Genomic DNA, 19,145 nt, shown 5'->3' with positions numbered 1-19,145 from the left:
CTGATGAGCGTACTGAGCTCGGGCTCCCATTCGGAGATGGTAGGGAGTGGTGTTCCGGAAGCTCGGCCTTGCGGGGAGCCCAGCTGGGCCGGGTGGGTGGGTGTGGCCCCTGCTCCTGGGCGCTGTGGCTTGGCCTGGCTGAGCCCTCTCTCCTGTGATTTCTGTCTTCTCTGACATCAGCTGGTTTTCCGTGCATTTGCAGGTGCCAACAAGTGGGCTTAAGACTCTTCCTTCGAAAGATTTTGTTCTCAGGTTAGAAAATGGCCTTCCAGGGTCGCCCCATCTGGTGCGAGGGGCTGTCGGGCTGCGAGGCTCTGGACTGGGAGGTCTCTCAGGGGGCACTCAAAGGTGCCGCAGGTCAGCTGGAGTCTGCCCTCTGTGGGAAGCTTTTGCCCAGGTTCCTCCGGGACCACGTGTGGCCGTGGCTGAGGTCAAGGCATGTGCTGGGCCCTGGGTCTGGGAGGCAGGAGGAAAGTCGACAGCCACTGAAATGCAGATGTTTCTTTTTCTCGTGGTCCTTCAACTTGTCGTGATGGTTTTTATTGCTATTTAATGGCATTTTGAGTAAGAAAAAATAGAAAATTTAAGTTTCTGCCCCAGATTGTCCTGTTCATGTCTATATCAAGCAAACGCAGGAGCCTCGAGTTCGGATGCAGGGTCACTGGAGTCACACAGTTTGCGTTTTGTGCCTCCGACACGCGTCTGTGTTTCCTCCTTACCCGGAACAGTGGAAACACGGCGCAGCGCTGACTCGGCTGTTCCTCGGTCGCTTCCTGCGACGCGCGCTCTGCTGGTCCCTCCCGGTGGGGGGCGGGGAGCAGGCTGACGGAAGAGCGCGGTGCCCCTGTCGCTGCACACGTTCAGCTGGGCAGAGCGCTCCGGTCGGGCCCGGGGCCCTGGCTGTGCGGCAGGGAGCCCTGGCCTCCTGGGGTGGGGGCACCCGGCCGGCTCGGGGGTCTCCCTCCTCCCCTTGACCTTCCTCGAGTCTCTGGCTCCGTGCGCGCCCCGTAGTCCTTCAGCGTCACTTACAAGGAACGTTTGAGACGATCAAGCATTCTGGGACGGCGACAGCAGAGCATTGAACCTGGTGCACACACGGCACACCCACGGAGCCAGCCTGGGGAGAATCTTCCTTTTAGATGAAAAAGTCAGTGAGCTGAGGCCCAGCTTGCGAGCGCCCAGAAGGCGGGGCTCCTCACACCCCCTTTCCCAGCCTCGGGGCTCAGATGGCCTACAGGGGTTTCTCAGCTCCTCGTGCGAGTCTTAGGCTCTGGGGGGCCTGGCACGCTTTCCTGTTCTGTGTGGAGACAGATTGCGTGTCCTCTCACGAATGGACGCCGCTTGGGGATATTTTTATTTCGATTTTGAAGACTGGAAAGTGTTGGTCCTTTGCAGGAAGAGTTCCCTGGCCCGGGAGGAACGGGAATGTCCCAGTGTGGGCAGCCTGGGCTCTGTGCCCGCAGGCCCTGCCTTGGGGTGGGATGCTGGGTCTGCTGCGCACGGCCGGCTTCAGGAGGGGCCTCTGGCCTGCGGGGGTGTGGGCTGCCGGCCTCCTCCTCGGGGGGCCAGCTGAGATGAGCGGAGATGCCTCACCCCTCTCTCCCGCTACCTTTTCGGAAGCCTCCGTTCTTGGTGGTTCTGTCGGGTGGATTGCCTGAAGTGGAGGTCCGGTTGGGGAGAGCCCGAAGGCCACTGTTGCCCTTGTGCGTCTCCCAGGGTGCTCAGAGCGGAAGGCATGGGGCTGGGCCCTGTGGGTCTTCCAGCAACCCCCGAGGGGCCTTCCCCACCATCGCTGGGGCCAGCAGCCGCTCTTCTGGGCTTTGATGGGGTCTTGGGGACCCGGGGGGCTCAAGTTTGGAGCTCTTGGTCCTTCAGGTTCCCCCAGACTCCAGGCACCCTGAGCACCTCTGTCACACACACGTGGACGCCGGTGGCCCTGCCGCACTGGGGTTCCTCTGCCGCCTCCTCCGGGATGCCAGCCGCCAGGCTTCTCTTCCTCCTCCTCCTCCCCCTCCTGGGCCCCCACGCCGGCCCTCCCGCGGTGCTGTCACAGCTGAGCTGTTATGCATCATTCATTGGGGGCGCTGGGCCTTGGAGCCTTGTGCGTGGGAAGAGGGGCTGAGCGGATGGGAGGCTTCTTTGCAAGGAGGCTCGGCAGGCTTGGGCTTGCGGCTCTCTGGTCCCAGCTGCTCCTCCTTCAGAAAAGGGTGATGGGGTGTGGTGGCACCCAGAGAGGTGCGTGACCGGTGACACAAGCCTTGTGTGGGGTCAGTGTCCCCGGGGGTAGGATGCTGCACAGTGCTCTGCTGCCTCTCGTGGTCCTGTCTGCCTGCTGGTTCCTTCCTCTGAGCCGGAACGCCTCTGCTGTGCCCCTGGCCAAGGCTCCGGGGCTGCACCCACGTCCCAGACGTGGGGCTGGCGGCGGACGGGGAGTTTCAAGGAGTGGGAAGGCCTTTTACTGGAAGGCGGCCAGAGGCAGGAGGCCCCGGTCCTGGAGGCCTGTGGGTGTGGCTCCCCGCTGGGCCGGCATCAGGGCCGGTGTTCTGGGAGGGGAGTGGGGAGGTCTCTCTTCCCAGGGCCACCCGCGACCCCGCCCCTGCCGTCCCCACTGGATCTGTGGTACAAAAGAAGTTTCTCTGGACACTTTCCTTAGTGAAAGACCCCCTGGGCCCCTGGGGTTGGGGCAGAGCTGACAGGACTCCCCTCATTTCAGACCATGTCACCCCACACCCCATATCGACTTCCAAAGTACCCCTCACCCGGTGCCTTTTCTCTGAGGCCTTCCACCTCTGACAGGCGACCGGTCACACGCACACGCACGCGCACATGTGAGACCACACGAGCTTCGGTCCTTGTCCTTATTCTGAGCACAAGGTCGGGATGGGGGCGTGTGGGAGGGACCTGGAGGTGCGAGCAGGGCAGCTGAGGGGCTTCCTGGGGTCCCCACCGTCAGCAGGGTGTATAGATTCCCGAAGGGCGGGTGGTCATTGGGACAGGCGGGCAGGCTCTGTCCATGTGGGAGGCGCTGGAGACCCTATAGAGTGGGGAGGAGGCTGGCACCGCAGGAGCCGGGCACCTCCTGAGGGCAGAGGGTGGCGGGGGTCGGGGGTGGGAAGCAGGTGGCCGCTGCCTGGTGGCCACTGCCTGGTGCCTCGCTCTGAGGGCCGTGCGCCGTGTATTTCTGCTCGAGATGAGTGGAAACTCCAGGCTCTTGCTTGTGCGTCAGAGGGGGAGCCTGGCCCGGGGCAACAGGTGTCGTGGTTGGCTGCGGCATCCGTAGGAGCATCGCCAGTCAGTTGCCGGTTCTCTGTGTGGAGGCTTGTGGGGGGAGGAGGGGTGGCCGTCCTTTCAGAGGGGGCTTCGTGGGCTGAGGGCCTGCTGTCCGGTCCTCGGCCGGCCAGCTGTCCGGGGTGGAACCACAGTGGCCCTCGCTCCTGCGCAGCGGTGGCTCTGACACCGGTCGGGCGGAAGGCGCGGCTGTCGTCTCTGGCTGGGGCTGTGGTGAGCCGTGAGAGCCAGGCACCCGGGAACCTTCTGTTCCCCACTTCTCCAGAACACAAGAGTCCCACCGACTTTCAAAACAGCTTCATTGTCCTTGGGGTTCTGTTTTGTTGTTGTCATGCTTTTCGCAGTTACTTTCTGGTGACTGTCGAGGAAGGGGAGGATCCTGGTCCACCTCACCGTGTCCCTTTGGGGACTTCCCACACATTTCCTGATGCTAAAGTGAGGTTTTACAGGGGCACAGGACACCGTGGTATCCAGAGGGCTGCTGGCGAGTCCATGGGACAGGGTCAGAGCAGACATCCAGTGTCTGCATCGAAACCCGCTCTCAGTCTTGGGTCCAGTGGACCCTCTGATCGGGGCCCCAGACCCCCCGGCCCAGTGGAGGTGAGCCTCTCCCTCCCCTCGTGAGGGTGGCGGGGCCACAGGAGTCATGTGTGTGAGTCTGGAGAAGGGTGGGGGTGGGGGGGGGCCGCCCGCCCTCTCCCTCCCAGCCTCTGCATTTGCGAGGGCTTCTTTGTGTTTCGACAGAGGGAGGGTAGGGGACCTCTGTGCCCAGTGGTGCCTCCAGCCCCAGGGGCCTTCTCCTTCTGGGAGCTCGAGCCCAAAGTGTCCTGGTGGTGTTCAGGCCTGGGTTGGCCCAGGTCTGGAGGTCCTGGGGGAGGGAAGGTGCTACCTGGAGCCGAGAGTGTCCGGGCCCTGGCTTGGGAGCATTGCTGGCCTGTCATGAGGTCTGATTCTTGGGCAAGGGGGCACGAGACCCCGCAGTCCCTGACGGGCTGTCCTCAGAGGAGACTCGACTTCCTCTCAACAGTGTGCATGTAACTGAAAGGATGACCTACTTAAATTTTTTTTAAAGATTAAGGTGGATCTTTAAAATTGCTATTTTCACTTCATTTTGGGGTTTGGAGTTGTCTTGCAAATTTAATCTGCTTCCTCTGAACCACAGTAATCAGAAATAGGTTAATTTAAGCATAATATGAAACATGAATTATCCTGTGGAAAATATTAATGGTACTTATAAAAATAGCTGTGCGGTTTCTAGAACTGTAAAATCTTCAGGAATGGTCCGTAATACAGGTCTTGGGCTGGTTTAGGGTGGCTTTGAGGTGGGGGTTTCGAGTTTACCTGTAGGAGACAGTTGGACTCCGGCACCAAGCACCTAGCATCCCCAGTTAGAGAGACACTGGGGACTGGCGTCCCTGCCCCTGCTGGAGCTGCACAGACTCGCAGTCTGGTTGGGGACGAGGACGCCGTTTGTGCCTTCCTGCCGGGCCTCTGCCCGGACTCCCTGCCCCGGGAGCGGCCCCTGCCCCCGGAGCGGCCGTGGCCGGGGCCTAGCATGCACACAGCTGGGGGAGGGGGCGGTGTTCAAGCCGCCTGGGCTCTGCTCACCCACATGGTCCCGCATCCTTGTCCTCAAGGACGCGCAGACCCGGTTCGGGCTGGCAGGACGGAAGCCCCTGCTGCCCGTGTGGGACCAACCTTCCGGAGCTCTCAGGCCCAGCACCTGCTGCGGGCCCCACGTCGGTGCGGATTTGCTCCGTCTGACACTGAAGCTGAGGATTCGTGGCCGAGAAACAGGGCGCACACTCGAATGTGTCCGTGCGGGCGGCATGGCATGATGGCGTCGACCTGGCACCTGAAAGGTCAAGCTGCCGTTCTGGTTCCTCCTCGGCCTCATCTCTGAAACCTGAAGGCTTGCCTCTCACCAAATCCAGAAGGCTCTTGGCCTGTCTCCCTGCGCGCTCCTTCTGGGATGCCTCCTCTGCTCTTGCGCGTCTGTTACCCTCTCTCATGGGTCCGTCTCGCCTTCCTCTGCGCTGCGTTGGAATAATTTCCCTGAGAACTGCTTTCATTCTGGAAAGTTCTGCTTTTTTTCCAATCTGCGTGATCTTTTTTGATGTCTTATTCTTTTCTCACATTTTTTTCTGTATATGTTTACTCATTTTGAGCTCGGTCTGTTTTAGCATTTCTACCCGTTGCTCTGTGGATGAGGCTGTGCGGCCCAGCCCGCGGCCTGCGCGCAGGGCCTGGGGGGTCGTATGGTGCGGCCCCCAGACTCTGCTCCTCTCAGCTTCCACTTGGGGCTCATGGAGGTCCATGGGGTCCCGTGGTTACAAGGTCCCTGTGTCCCTGGGGTGGGGCGCAGGGGTCCTTGACCCCTGGTGGTCATGGCAGGCCTCCCTGGGTCAGCATGGCGGGCCTGTCACGTGGTTTTTCTCAGCTTTGGCCTCGGGCCCTTGGGCTTTTCCTCCTGAGCTCAGCTTTTGGGGGGATGTTGGAGCGTCTCCTCTGACATTTGCAGTGGTTGTGGAGGAGGAGGTCTGGCACGATGGGGTGAGCAGCAGACGGGGCAGGCACCCCCCACCCCTACCTGTTCTTCAGAAATCAGGCCTGACAGCATCACAGGGTAGGCTGCTTTGAAGGCCTGATGACATTTCTGGAAAACGTTTTCATCTCTGAATTTGTGGTCTTAGTTGTTTCCTGCCGACCCACTTGATGGAGTGGAATTATGACATGAACACTTGGACTGTGGGGCCCTCTCTTCGAGGGTCACAGAGAGATGCCCAGCACCCCAGCACGGCTGCTGGCCCTTCCCTGTGCGCTCTGCAGAGTCCCAGACTTAAGCCTGCCGTCTTTGCTCTGGGGGATGAGACCCACAGGTTCACTCCCCCAGGCCATGGCCGTCTCAGGGAGGATGATGTGACCAAAGGTCCCTGGTCGCCTGGAACCTGTGAGCAGCCTAAATGCTGGGTCCTGCCTGCCCCTATTCTAAACCTGCAGTGAGCTTCTAACTTGGGCATATCACTTAGTGGTTGGATTCTGTTAGACTCTGCCAAACCATGAGGAAGAACTGCTTAGTTGAGTCTCTAAGTTCGGAAATGGACGCATGTCTTCAGACCCCTAGATGTGGTTTTCCTGGGGCATCTCCCCCAGCTGAAAGCGCTCTCTTGTGCTCAGACACAATGTTGCTGATTTGCGAGAACTTCTGCCACTTGTCTTTCCAAGGCCTCAGTCTGTGGGGGCACAGGCTGGTCCTCCTGCTGGGCAGGGGCTGCTTTGTCTTCTCAGTGGTTCATAAGACAGTGATGGGGACACCTTTCCCCTCCCCCCCCCCGCCCAGGTCCCCCTAGGTGCCAGCCCCAGGGATCTGGGTCTCCGGGAAGCCAGGGTCAGGGACCGGACAAGGGAGTGTCAGAGCATGGGTATCGGTGGGGGCAGGGAGGGGCCCGGATGCTGACCCCACAGCTTGAGAGTTGGGATCTCAGGTCGGTGCAGGGGCGTGGGCACGTTGGCCCAGGCCCCACGCAGTATGCGGCGGCCATCCAGCAGCCCTGTGTGCCCCCATCTGTGAGCTGGCGCCAGGTTGAAAGAGCCACTGCCCAGGACACTGGACCATAGGACTTTGGGACGTGGGGACCAGGTGGGCCTCAGGAACCACACAGATGCCCCCCTGCCCTGAGCCCCTGGATGTACACACGGCTACCCCGACTCCAGCCTTGGCCAGAGCCTCGGCGTCAGCCTGGAATGGCCCGGGCTGCCCAGCTGGGAACTGGGGCCTTGCCCAGAGCGGACGTAGGATGCCTGTCCCTTTCCTGGCACGGAGCGGCTGCCGGGAGCCCGTTTCCCCCCGTCTCCCCTGAGCCCGCTGCCCCTCTCACTGTCCTCCCCTCCCGAGGGCTGCCTGCACTCCGGGTGGCTCAGTCCCCCACCCTGCGCTTCTGGTCAGTGTCTTGGCACCAGGTCCTGGCGCAGTGGGAGCAGGCCGGGGTCTGGGCCAGGCCAGTCCCCGCCCGTTGTGGAGTCCTCACGGCCACTCACCCCGCAGCTTAGACCAGGGCATCCCATGGTCCGGGATGGGGCCAGACTGGAACATTCCCTGACCTTTGACAGGGGCCCGGCGCTCCTTTCCTTACGGGTTTTGTGTGTGAAACCTGACGCCCCGAGGGAGCCACGTGGTGTTCAGTGGCGGCGCAGGTACGTGCCTGGGTCCCGCTGGAGGCCCTGGCGGCTTGCTTTCCTGATTTTATAACTTCGCTTTCAAATCATTATGCTACGATTGGCCTCTTACAACTGGAGAAACTGCAGGAAGTGGGTATAGGCCTGTGATCAGAGGTCCGCGGTTTGTGAAGTTTCCAGTGCCGCGTTACGACGGTGACTCGATCCTGCAGTCCTGAGAGCTTTGTGATGGCCCCTGTGTTAGCGGAGGGGCGAGGGGGCCGGGAGGCAGCCCTGTCGCTGCTTGGTGATCAGTGTGGAGGCCTGTTACCCCGTAAATACTTCCTGTAGGAAGCACGTGCGACCTGGCCAGTGTGTCCTAGCGCACTCATAGAGGACGTCGGTGTGCACTGAGGGGCCGCTCGTCCTGTAAGCAGACTGTGTCTGCTGTGGCACGGACAGCCAGTCCTGCAAACGTATTTCTCTTTCTTTTTATTCTCTTGGTAACACTTTGTTTTCTGTAGCTTACTTCATCGCGGGAGGATGATGTGTACGACACATGACACGCAAAATGTGTGTCGATCGGCTACCTGTGGGATGGGCCAGGCCTGTGGTCAGCACCGGCTGTTAGTCACGTCTTGGGGACCCCACGGAGGGGGCTGGTGTCCCTCAGCCCTGCGTTGTTCGGGGGTCAACTGTGCACGTGTCTGGGACCCTCTTCTCAGTTTTCCCAGGTCCTGACTGAGGAGCTGGCCCCTTCCCCGCCGCTGCTGGTCCCGGCCCCGGCCCCGCCCACAGGCTTGAGGCCCTGTCCCCCCACCCACCCCCGCCCCGCCTCCGTCCGGGGTGCTTGTGTGATTCTTGTCGGATCACAGCCATCCCGGTGGGTGTGAAGTGGTCTCTGGCAGTGGTTTTGAGGTGCGTTTCCCTGCTGCTGGGGGCGTGGCCTCTGGGGAGCTGCGGGCCCCTCGCGCCCCGTCATAGCAGGGGTGTGTTGGCCTGCGCGACGCGGGTTCCCCAGCTGACGCCGACGCCGCATCTACACGTTCCTCCCGGCCCGTGGTTGTCTCGGTGCCGCGGTGGCACCCTCCGAACCGCAGGAAAACCTCGACTTGGACTTCCCACATCCCCTCTACCGCCCGCTGCTCGTGTTGGCGCTTGGCGTTGGCGGTGGCCGGGGTGGCGGTGGTGGCCGTGGTTCCGCAGGAAGCCCATGGGCAGTGGCGGCCGCAGCCCTGCGGACACCGTGTTCGCGTTTGCTTGGCGACAGCGTAAGGAAGCACGTGTTGGTAGGGAAGGCGCCTGCGAGCAGTCTTTGCCCCAGCAGGCCTGAGGGCCCTCCCCACCCCAGTGCTGGTCCTCGCGGCACACGTGAGGCTGGGGCCGCCTCCCTTCACGCAGCCACTCTCCGGCCCTGGGGGAAACAAGCCAGGGGTGGGAGCAGCACTGGAGAAGGGGCTCGGAGAGGGGCCGGCCCGGCCACAGGATCTCCCACGACCCTCGGCCACGTTTGCCTGGGACTCCTGGCCCTCGGGAGGGTCTGCACAGGCTGTGGCCCTCCCAGTGGCCGTTCTTACCATGTGAAGAATGCAGGTGTGCGTGGGTGGTCCCACTCCTCCGGCAGCGCTGGTCTGTCCTGTTGGCCTCCTGGAGGAGGTCGCTAGTGCACGCAGGGGCCAATGACCTCACGCCCAGGCTTCAGCCTCTGCGGAACACACAGGTGCCGTCTCCTCACTCAGCCCTGCCATTTCACAGAAGTCCTTGCCCTGATGTCGCAACAGCTCTGGGTGTTTGATGAAACACTCTCGCTGGCTCCTAGCACAGAACCGTCTCGACTGTTGGGCTGACGGCGTCGATGAACGTGGTTCGGTGCCGGGAGGGCTGGCGGACAGCGCGGTGCGGCCTTGGCAGGCTGGGGCAGTGGGGCTCTGCGGTAGAGCACGTACCCCCAGCTTGGTGTGAGCTCCCCGGGGTGGGGGGCCCTTGGCGTACCCAGGAGGTTGGGACATGGCCTCTCAGGCTACTGTCTTGGAACTTGTGCTTGCTCTGTGCTGTTCAGGTGTGCAGAATGGGGGCCACTGTCCTCGAGGGGCTGGCGAGCCTCCCGGTACCTGACTGCCTTCCTGATGGGCGTCTGCCCTGGACATAGCCGTGCCGCCCGCCGGGGCTCCGCAGCCAGCCCTGTTTGCGCACACGCCAGGTCCTGCGGGAACGGACGCCAGTGCCGTTGTTACCCGGTGACCGGTGCGGGGCCACCGTGCTGTGCTCCGCGAGCTGAGTTGCTCTGGAGCGGGATGAGACGCCTCGTTGGGTGAGGCTTCACCTCCATTCCTGGGCCGACATGTGGCGCCTCTGATGTGGCTGTGGCGGCGGCCTGGGCAGAGGTGGGACGTGTGTTGGCCGGGCAGCCACTTTGCCAGGTGCTCTGTCATCGGACTCTTGCGCTGGGCCTCGTTACCAGGGAGGCCGTTTGGGGTCTGAGCAGTCGGCCTCAGTGTCCGGCCGCCTGCGGGCCAGGCAGCTGCGTCTTGGGAATGGGTTTGTGCTCCTTCTGGTGTGCTCTGCTCCCACCCACGGAAGGGGCCCTGTGTGTGCTGAGAAGTAAGAAAGCAAGCGGGAGTCCCCCCGACCCGCCGTGGCACTGGGCGTGTGCCGAGGCCTCCTTTTCCGAGGCTGCCTTTTCCACCATCTGTCTGTGGCCTCCTTGGTGTCTAGGCCTTGTTTCTGGGGACCCTCTGCCATCTCCGTGCAGAGCCCTGCCTGCCAGCACCATGGGCCCTTGAGGGTGCCCGCAGCCCCCCTGGCTGCCTGGGACGACCCTCCCTGTAGGTGTGTGGCCGGGAAGCTCCACCCCCAAGGCGGGGCCTCGTGGCCCAGGTGCAGATGCTGCTGCTCTGTCTGGGCCTGAGGTGGCCTCCCTGACCCAAATACACTGCTGGGAGCGTGACCGTGGCCTTGCAGGGCTCTGGGGAGCCCCTCAGCCCTCCTCCCCTTAGGGTGACAGACTAGGGATCCCTCCAGCGCCAACCAGCTGGTGTCTTGGACGAAGCCACGTGGCTGACCCAGATCTTGTAGGAGGTGCTGGAATCTCCTGAGACCAAGAGCATGTGAAGGCCGCAGGGGTGGGGCCTGGCCCCTACTGCTCCAGGACAGCAGGACCCCTTGGGGGACACTGGGCGGGGGTGGAGGCTGGCGTGGGGCGGTGTTTTGTTTTGATTTGGGGTATACAAACTCTCTCTGTAAAGTTTGGCTCAGACCCCTGTGTCGGGGGGGTTCGAAGTGGGGACCATCAGCACCACACCGGCGGTGAGAGGGAAAGGGGCTTTGGTCTAGGACCTGTTGTTTGGCATCTAATTAGTAATTAATTAGTAACTAGGCATCAACAGCTGGCTTGGTGAGCACAGTGTGGAGAGCCGAGACCGAGGGAGGGCCAGCCACTGGGCCCTGCCCAGAGGGACTGCCCCTGCCTTGGGAGCCCCCAGTGGACAAAGTGGTGGGGTCTGCTCCCACTGTCCGGGGCGGCCTCTCTGTGGCTTCCCTTCATGGGCCTGTGAGGGACTGGGGCTGAGGCCACAGCAAGGAGGGGCCCTGCTGCCAGGCTCTCGGCCCCCCCGAGCACCGAGTGGTCAGCCTGCGGTCAGTGGTCAGTGGAGACCTATAGACCAGGCTCAGCCTGTTTGGGATCACCCGTGGCCACGCCTGCTGAGCTGCGAGCCACACACCGTCTGGGTGTGGTCCAGAGCCCCGCATGGTTACGGGATCTGCTAAGTCCATCCCCCACCGTTGGTGTCTGAAAGGGACTCGTGTGCTCCTGAGCCCTGGGGAGCCTCTCCTGGGTCTGGGCATTGGTCCTTTGTCCTCCTGGGACCCTTGGCAGAGGTCTGGCCTCCAGTGAGCTGGGGTTCCTGGGATTCAGCTCTTTGTCCCACCTGTGACCTCCAAATTCTCTTTCCTGATCCCCGAGGAATTGACCAGAAGTCAGCCCCAGACCACCGGTACATTGGGCAGAAGAGGGCCTCGAGTGGTTCTTGCTGATGTTCTCTGCCCTGGCATTTGGCTAAGGCCTGTGACTGTTGTCATCAGCTTGTGCCCGGCCTGAGGGCCCACCCAGACCAGGCCACTGCTGCTTGAGCTCACGCCACCCGGGAGGCCTTCTCGCCACAGGGGCTCTTCCTGACCCTCGCCTGGGCCTGCTGTTGCGGGAGGAGGTGGATCGCTGCCCGGTGCCTCCCTGGTTCCCAGCTCCAGCTCAGCTGCTGCAGGCTCTGGGACCCGGGAGTCTTTTCCTCTGGCGCGATGCCCCCCCCCCCCGCCCCGCCCCCGGCTTTATCACTGTGGGTCGGGATCTGAAGCTCTGGGCACACGGACGTCCTCGCGGTGGCTGGCCGCAGTGAGGAGGCTGGTCTTCTGCCCAGGTCCGCACTCCACATTCAGCGCCCACGTGTCTGCTGGGCAGACACACTCTCCTGTTCCTTCGTCCTCGGTGCCCAGCGCTGTTGGGTCAGAGGGACTTGGGTGGCGGTGGATGTAGCCCCGCCATGTGGCACCGGGGGCAGTGTGTGTCCTTGGTCTTGGTCCAGGGGCCAGAGTGGGTGGGGCACCTTAGTGGAATAGGGAAACAAAACGGATGCAGGTCCCATCTGCTCCGGGCGGGGAGGGGCGGGGGTTGTACGTGCACTCTCGGGTGCCTGTGGCCTTTGTGGCTGAGAGTGACCCACACAGCTGAGCTCCGAGTGTGCCCTAGCCGGGCACCACATGCCAGCGATGTCCAGACAGGGCATGGGGAGAGAAGGACCCGCTGGGGGCGTCTCAGAGAAGGTGGAGGGCCGGAGACGTGCTGAGGCTGCCGGCCGGCCCTCCGCAGCCGTGCTTGTTGTTGGACACTGGCTCCCTGTGTGCACACCGGGGCCGCGGGTCTGATTCTCAGCATCTGTGGCCCTGGTTCTCCTGACAGGCAGAGTCTTCGGACTGTCACAGTCCGATCCTCAGCCGAAGGCCCCATATCCCTCAATTGCGCGTAGATAAAGTTTGGGGTCCGTGGACCTGGGTGGAGAAGGTGACTTGATTCCGACCGACAAAGAGGGACGTCTTTCTCCTGCGGGTCAACACCTCAGTACCGCCCGCATGAGCTTGGTTCTGGCGCCACAGCCCTGGTAGCGCTGGCTCTGTGTGCACGCGGGGGCCTGGCACGTCCGTTCACGCGCGGTGCGCACTGGCCCGGCCTTGCTCTCTCGACCTGGGCTCTGTGGGTGCGGTCTGTCCTCGTGGTTGGCTGTCCCTACCCTGGGCCGTCTGGGTGCGTGGCACATGGCTGTGCCCTGCTGGCCTCTGGCTGTCCTGGCAGATGGGTGGGAGCTGGCCCTCTGCACCGCCGGTGTCCCCGCAGAATCGGTCCCCGAGCCAAGGGTTGTGTCTGCTGTGGCGACCAGAGCACCGCATGGACAGCGGCTGTGCTCTTGGGCTTTAGGCCGGTGCCGGCAGCATCTGGAACGTCTTCTCTCCCTCCGCTCTGTCCCCCATGTACAGTTGTTCTTTCTCTTTGAAGATGTCCAGGGTGGTGCACAGGAAAGGGGGAGGGCAGGCCCTGGGGAGTGATCCTGGGTTCACCCCAGGCCAGTCTTGGGAGGCAGGTGGTAATGAGCTCATTCCCTGAGAAAACGTGGGGTACTGCCAGTGGCCTCTCTCACAGGAGTCTTGCGTCTAGGGGCTCCCAATGCCAGGTCAGGGCCCACACCCAGGCCTGCCGGCCTGCTGCTAGAACGTGGGGTTCTCAGCAGAGTGTGGGGGAAGGGCTCAGAAATCCAAGGGCCGCTGGTCTCGGAGCCCGGAGCCCTCCTTCTGCCCTGCCCTGCTTCTGGGCCTTGGCAGATGCTGTCCTTCTGTGCGTTTGGGGCTCAGGCGTGGAATGAAATACGGCGTTTGTGAGCCTGAGGGCCCGGGGCTGATGCCAGAAGCTGCCCCAGCTCCTGGTGGCGGCTCACCTTGTCGTCTGCCCAGCCTCTCGCTGCGCTGCCCCAGCACCGCCCTGCGCCCCACTCCCCTGTGCCTGCTGGAGCCTCTGACAGGATGGACCCCGCAGCCCAGCCCGACAGAAGGGACATAGTCAAGTCACTGTGAGGTCATGCCCCCAAATCCTCGTAAACCTACAGAGGCCCCTGGGCAGGGTGTGCGGAACCCATCGCGGGGCGTTCTCTCTTCTGTGAGGCGCACGCGGCTGCTGGAGGGCCCGGCGCCGGCCTGCGTGCTCTCCCGACAGCTCTTTTTTTTCTTTTAAAAACAGCATTTGCTGTAAAAATCGTGGCAAAACATAGACAAGGTAACACTTACCATCTTAAACACTGCAGGGTACACTGCGGCCGCGCCCGGTCCGATCCTGCAGCCTTGCTTCCAGCCGTCTGTCGCGTTTTGTTCTTGTCAGACTGAAACTCTGTGCCCATTAAACAGTAACTTCCCTTTCCCACCTTCCTTCAGCTCCGGCAGCCGCAGTTTTTGTTTTGTTTCGTTACGTTGTGTTTTTTAATTTAAATTCAGTTATTTAACATGCAGCGCATTATTGGTTTCAGAGGCCGAGGTCAGTGATGATCAGCCCGCGTGGCTCCCAGGGCCCATTCCCAGGGCCCATTCCCGGCCTGCCCACCCCCAGCCGCCCCGCCCCGCCCTCCAGCAGCCCTGTTCTCCCGGGAGTGAAGAGTCCCCCTGTCCGCTTTCATCTGGTTCCATTTTTCCTCCCTTCCCCGTGACCCTCTCTTTGGTTTCTTAGATTGCGGTGTGGGTGAGATCAGAGGGTCATTGTCTTTCTCTGACTGACGTCACTTAGTGCGACACGGCTGGTTCCATGCACGCTGGTGTAAGTGGCAGCATTTCGTTCTTTCTGACGTTCTCCTGCGTGCAGACCCCGTCTTCTCTGTCCGTTCACCTGTCTGTGGGCACCTGGGTGCCTCGCAGAGCAGGGCAACAGGCACGTCGGCCGCCGCGCCCAGCCGAGCGGCTGCTCCGTGGAAGGCCGGGGTCCTGGTGGCTGCGTGTGTGCTGCGTGGGGGCACACTTGGGTGTCCTGGCACGTGCTCTCGGCCCTGTGTGGGGCAGTGCTCTGCCCGGAGTCCTGTGGGCAGGCGTCCGCGGGCAGTGCCGTGGCCGGCCGCGGGAGCCCGTCCACGCTCTGCGGGACCCTCGGCAGGCTCAGCCCGAGGCTCCGGGCAGTGGGCTGGCCAGTCTCGGTGCCCCAGCTGAGGCCCCAGGCCCAGAAGCCTGCTCCCTCTGTGAGGGTGGTGGGCCCCCGTGATCCGGCTTGGAGGCCTTGAGAAGGGTCAGGAACCAGAAGTGACTGTCCTTACCTGCTCGCTGACCTCTTGGGGAGTGGGGATGCCGTGGGCCGTTGCGGGGGCTCACGCGGGCCTGCCAGAGACGGCGGCCTTCCAGGCCTGGAGAAGCACAGGCTCCCGGGGCTCTAGGTCGCTCTCAGGGGAGAGGCAGCAGCAGCCCTCCCTCGGGGCCAGTGTCTCTGTCCTGGCGAGGCTCCCTTCTGGCCCCTTCCTGCTGCTCTCTCATGTTCATGGAAGGTCCTGCTCTTGGGGTTTTTCCTGCCTGAAGACACGTCCCCATCCTAGGGTTGACAAGCTTGGGGGTGGGTGGGGCGGGGGAGGCTCAGGCCCTTTCTCCAGACGTCCCGGGCTTGGTGCTCGCAGGCCAGGCCCCTGAGTGGGAACCCAGCCCTGCCTGCCTCACTCTTCCTGTGGACAGATGGGGCTGTGGCCTGTGGGTGCGGGGCGGGGGGTGGCCCTATGGTCCGAGTCGTATGCACCCCGCAGGAGTCTCTCTGAGGCTTCTAGAACCTTCGGGCGCCGGTGCCAAGCCTGTGGCTTTTCTCTCGGTGAGAACTAGGCTTGTTTCCTCTCCTCCTGCCTCCGATCTGCTCCGACAGGAAGCTCCGCCCGTCGCCCGCCCGGCCACCCGCTCGCAGGCGGCAGGAGGTGTCCAAGCCGCACAGACAGACGTCACCGCGGCTCTTTCCCCTAAAAAGCACCAACAAATGGGTCTTTATTTCCTGAATGATTGTTTTGTGTCTGAGCAGACCGTCCACAGCCGTCTGTGGGCTCCGCTTGGGAGCACCTCCCCAGAGCGTGGCGTAGGCCTCGGGCCACCGGCCTCAGGCAGCTGCTTCTCTCTGAGGACAAAGGCCAGTGCGTCCCTGCACAGGGTCCGAGGTCCTAGTATTTCCTCCCTGGGGCCCAAGGCTGCCTCTGTCCCCGGAGTCCCCCTCGCCCTACGTGTTTGTCCCCCGAGCAGGGCTGCCAGATGGTGGGGGCCCCGTGGACATGCGTGCATACAGGAGTGTGAGGGGCTGGGTTTGGCCCTCTGGCCAGGGTCCCGCCAGTCCTTTGTCCCTGGTATTTGGTGACGATGGCCCTGGTAAGCAGGGCATCTCCATGGACCACTTGCCTCCCTGCCCTCTTCCCCCTCCCGGGAAGCCCGTGTCCCCCCAAGGGCCAGGTTTGTGACACAGTGTCTTCTCTAAGTGTTCTGGAGGAGCCCTTAGTGGGGAGGAGCGCTTCTCCCCTCCAAGGCTCCCCGACGGCCAGCAGAGCGCCCCCCAGTTCTGCTCTCTCCTGAGTTTAGACCTGCGACAGCGCGTTGTCATGTTGGCCCCTGGCCCCGGGCGGGTGGCTGCATGCTGGCTGCGTGTGGCCCCGGCGCAGCTGCCCTGGGTGTGGGCACTGTCCGTCTTCCACAGACGGCTCTGTTTTTTCAGGCAGAGGCCCCGTCCCCCTTGGGATCCTGCGCCATCAGGATGGGGGCGTGTGTCATCCTGACACCGGTGCTGGAAGCCCCTCTGGCCACCGCATCCGGCAGACGCACAACCTGGGGCCCCTGGGAGGCTGGAGGCAGCTTTGCGAGGCGTGAGGAGAAAATGAGCGTGGCCTCGGTCCTGAAGCCGTGGGCACACGCTGGAGGGTTGCCCCCCCTTTCTCCTGGGGTCTTGCCAGACGGCCCCTCCGGCTGACAGCAAGTTGTCTGTTCTGCTTGGTAGAACCCAGAACTCTGGGGCCCTGGGTGACCCTCCCCAATGGAAGGCCCCACACTTGGCCAGTGAGCCTGCCTGCCGGGCTCCCCACTCCCCATCCAGGCAGGACTGCAGCAAGAGGCCAGAGTCTGAGGCTCCCGTCAGCTGTGTGGGCACCAGGTCGGCAGTGCGCAGACAAGGCCGTGGTGGGGAGAGAGCACTGTCCCCTCGAGGTCCTGCCCGGAGCTCAGCCTGGGCGCCCTCCCCTGAGCCTTCTGCAGCTGTGGGGTGAGGTCCCAGCGTGGCAGCCCCACAGGGCACGCGGGGATGCAACTTGTCCCTTGCTGGGGTCCGGGTCTGCACGTCACTGTTCACGCCTTGTGCACGGTCGAGTCTGCTGGCTGGGAGACCCTGGCCAGAGCTAGAGGCACCAACGACAACTTTCGTGTCTCTCACAGGTCTCCTCCGAGCCCCCAGCCTCCATCCGGAAGACAGATGGCGCCTCCGCCCAACTCCCCACATCTTCTGAGAAGGACAAACAGTCGGGCTGGCTGCGGACCCTGGCCAGCTCCTCCAGCAAGGTGGAGCGGGGCAGGGGCGGCGGAGGGAAGGGAGGTGCCGCAGGGGTCCGCGCCCCAGCCTCTGACGCCCTCTGACGCCCGGTGCCTCTCTCCCTGCAGAGCCTTGGCTGTGTTCACCCTCGCCAGCGCCTCTCCGCTTTCCGACCCTGGTCCCCAGCGGTGTCCACAAGTGACAAAGAGCTCTCCCCGCACCTCCCGGCCCTGATCCGTGACAGGTGAGTGCCCTCTGTGCCAGCAGGCAGCGAGGACACAGGGGCTGGGCTTGGGCTCTGCCACCGGGGTGTCCGTAAGCACCTGCTGGGCCAGGAGCCGCCTAAGGTCTTTCTCAAAGTGGACAAGATCCAAGAAAGGCTGTTGCTCTGTGTGTCTCCGGACGGGCTTCCCCCCCTTGTGGGTGCTCCTTCGGTGGCTCAGTGCAGGGGGAACGGAGGGCCCGGGGTGCTGCTGTGTTTGTTCCCACCCGCAAGCTGCCTTGTGCTGGCCCAGAGGCTCTCTGCTCCTGCGGGCCTGCTGTGAGTGCCTGCACATGGGGCCACGTGGGCCTGGAAGCAGTCTGGGAGGGGGCCCAGGCAGTACCACCGTGCTGGTCCCTTAGACAGGGTCGGGCTACAGCCACTGGCTTGCATCTCCTCCTTCGTACCCTCTGGGGGCGGGTCCCATAAGGAGCTTTCGCGTGCTGGCCATGGTGGGATGGGGGACTCGGGGTGGGGAGCAGATGCCTGTGGCCCCAACGCCCCCCCATACCCTGCAGCTTTTACTCCTACAAGAGCTTCGAAACGGGTGTGGCCCCCAACGTGGCCCTGGCCCCACCGGCTCAGCAGAAGGTCGTGAGCAGCCCACCGTGCACCGCCGTTGTCTCCCGGGCCCCTGAGCCTCTGGCCACCTGCCTCCAGCCACGGAAGCGGAAGCTGACCGTGGACACCCCTGGAGCCCCAGAGACGCCGGCGCCCGTGGCTGTGGCCGCCCCAGAGGATGACAAGGACTCGGAGGCCGAGGTGGAAGTGGAGAGCAGGGAGGAATGTACGTGTGAGTCGGGGTCGGTGCCTGCCCCGGGCGCAGCGCCGCACGGCCGCGTGCCGAGCACGCTGGTGACCTCGGCTTCCGTCTGTGTTTCCGCAGTCACCTCCTCCCTGTCCTCGCTCTCGTCCCCGTCCCTTACCTCCTCCAGCTCCGCCAAGGACCTGAGCTCCCCCGGCGTGCACGCCCCACCCGCCGCCCCTGCCGCCCCTGAGGCTGCGGCCCCTGCCGACCCCACGAGCGGCGGCCTGGAGGCCGAGTTGGAGCACCTGCGGCAGGCCCTGGAGGGCGGCCTGGACACCAAGGAAGCCAAAGAGAAGTTCCTGCACGAGGTGGTGAAGATGCGGGTGAAGCAGGAGGAGAAGCTGAGCGCCGCCCTGCAGGCCAAGCGCGGCCTCCACCAGGTGAGGCTCCGCCCCTGCGCCCGCTGCCGGCCTGTCCCTCTGGGGCAGCACAGGCCCGCTGCTCTCCAGCAGGAGCCCCGCGCCCTGGCGCGCCAAGCACTGGTACACCTCCTGGGCTGCAGCCCCCGGGGTCCCTTGTGCACACGCGGGCTGTCGGAGGCGGATGCGGCAGGTTGCTCTGGCAAGCGTGGCGGCTGGACCAGGTGGCTCCGGTTCGGGCACCAGCGCACGGCCTGTGCACACACGCTGGCTCCGAGCTGACCCCACAGTGCGGCGGGGACTGCAGGCCGAGGGGGTCTGGGCCCCGCCCGCATCTGCCTCTGCCTCCCACCTCGGTAGCACCCGGCCCCCAGGTCGTTATGTTGTCGTGTCCTCTGTGCCCATTCTCCGCAGAGCTCATGGCTCGGGGAGGGCGGGCCTTCACCCTCGGGCTCTGTGGCCCTGCAGGAGAGGCCCCCCGGCGCCCGCTAAGTTCGCAGCTTCGCCCAGGGGCTCCTCGCACACGCGACTCAGCCGTGCATTCCTGAGAGCCCCAGATTTCAGACGTGTCTGTCAGGCACTCACCCAGAACGCCTTCTCCCTGGTTCCGGGTGGGGGCGTGAGTGCGCCTGCCCACGCCGGGGAGCGCCGCTGTGCATCGGGGGCCCGGGCCCCGCCTGGAGGGACCCCTGCGGCCGTGGGGCCCCGGCAGAAGCTTGC

General features: G+C 63.7%; 1 protein-coding gene across 3 annotated transcripts in view; it reads left to right on the top strand.

The window, feature by feature from the left end:
* Positions 1-19,145, top strand: part of SKI (SKI proto-oncogene) — a 66,336-nt gene that overhangs the window by 43,541 nt on the left and 3,650 nt on the right. For 2 of the 3 annotated variants that reach the window (XM_032361770.1, XM_032361768.1), the window contains exons 2-5: positions 16,903-17,025; positions 17,125-17,240; positions 17,777-18,051; positions 18,145-18,446. In XM_032361770.1, the coding sequence (XP_032217661.1) occupies positions 16,903-17,025; positions 17,125-17,240; positions 17,777-18,051; positions 18,145-18,446 (816 nt within the window). The remainder of the gene's footprint in view (positions 1-16,902; positions 17,026-17,124; positions 17,241-17,776; positions 18,052-18,144; positions 18,447-19,145) is intronic. The other variant, XM_032361769.1, reaches the window with a different exon arrangement.

Source organism: Mustela erminea, chromosome 10 (genome assembly GCF_009829155.1).
Source record: "Mustela erminea isolate mMusErm1 chromosome 10, mMusErm1.Pri, whole genome shotgun sequence".
Taxonomy (NCBI): Eukaryota; Metazoa; Chordata; class Mammalia; order Carnivora; family Mustelidae; genus Mustela; species Mustela erminea.
This window is presented reverse-complemented; position numbering and strand designations above follow the sequence as displayed.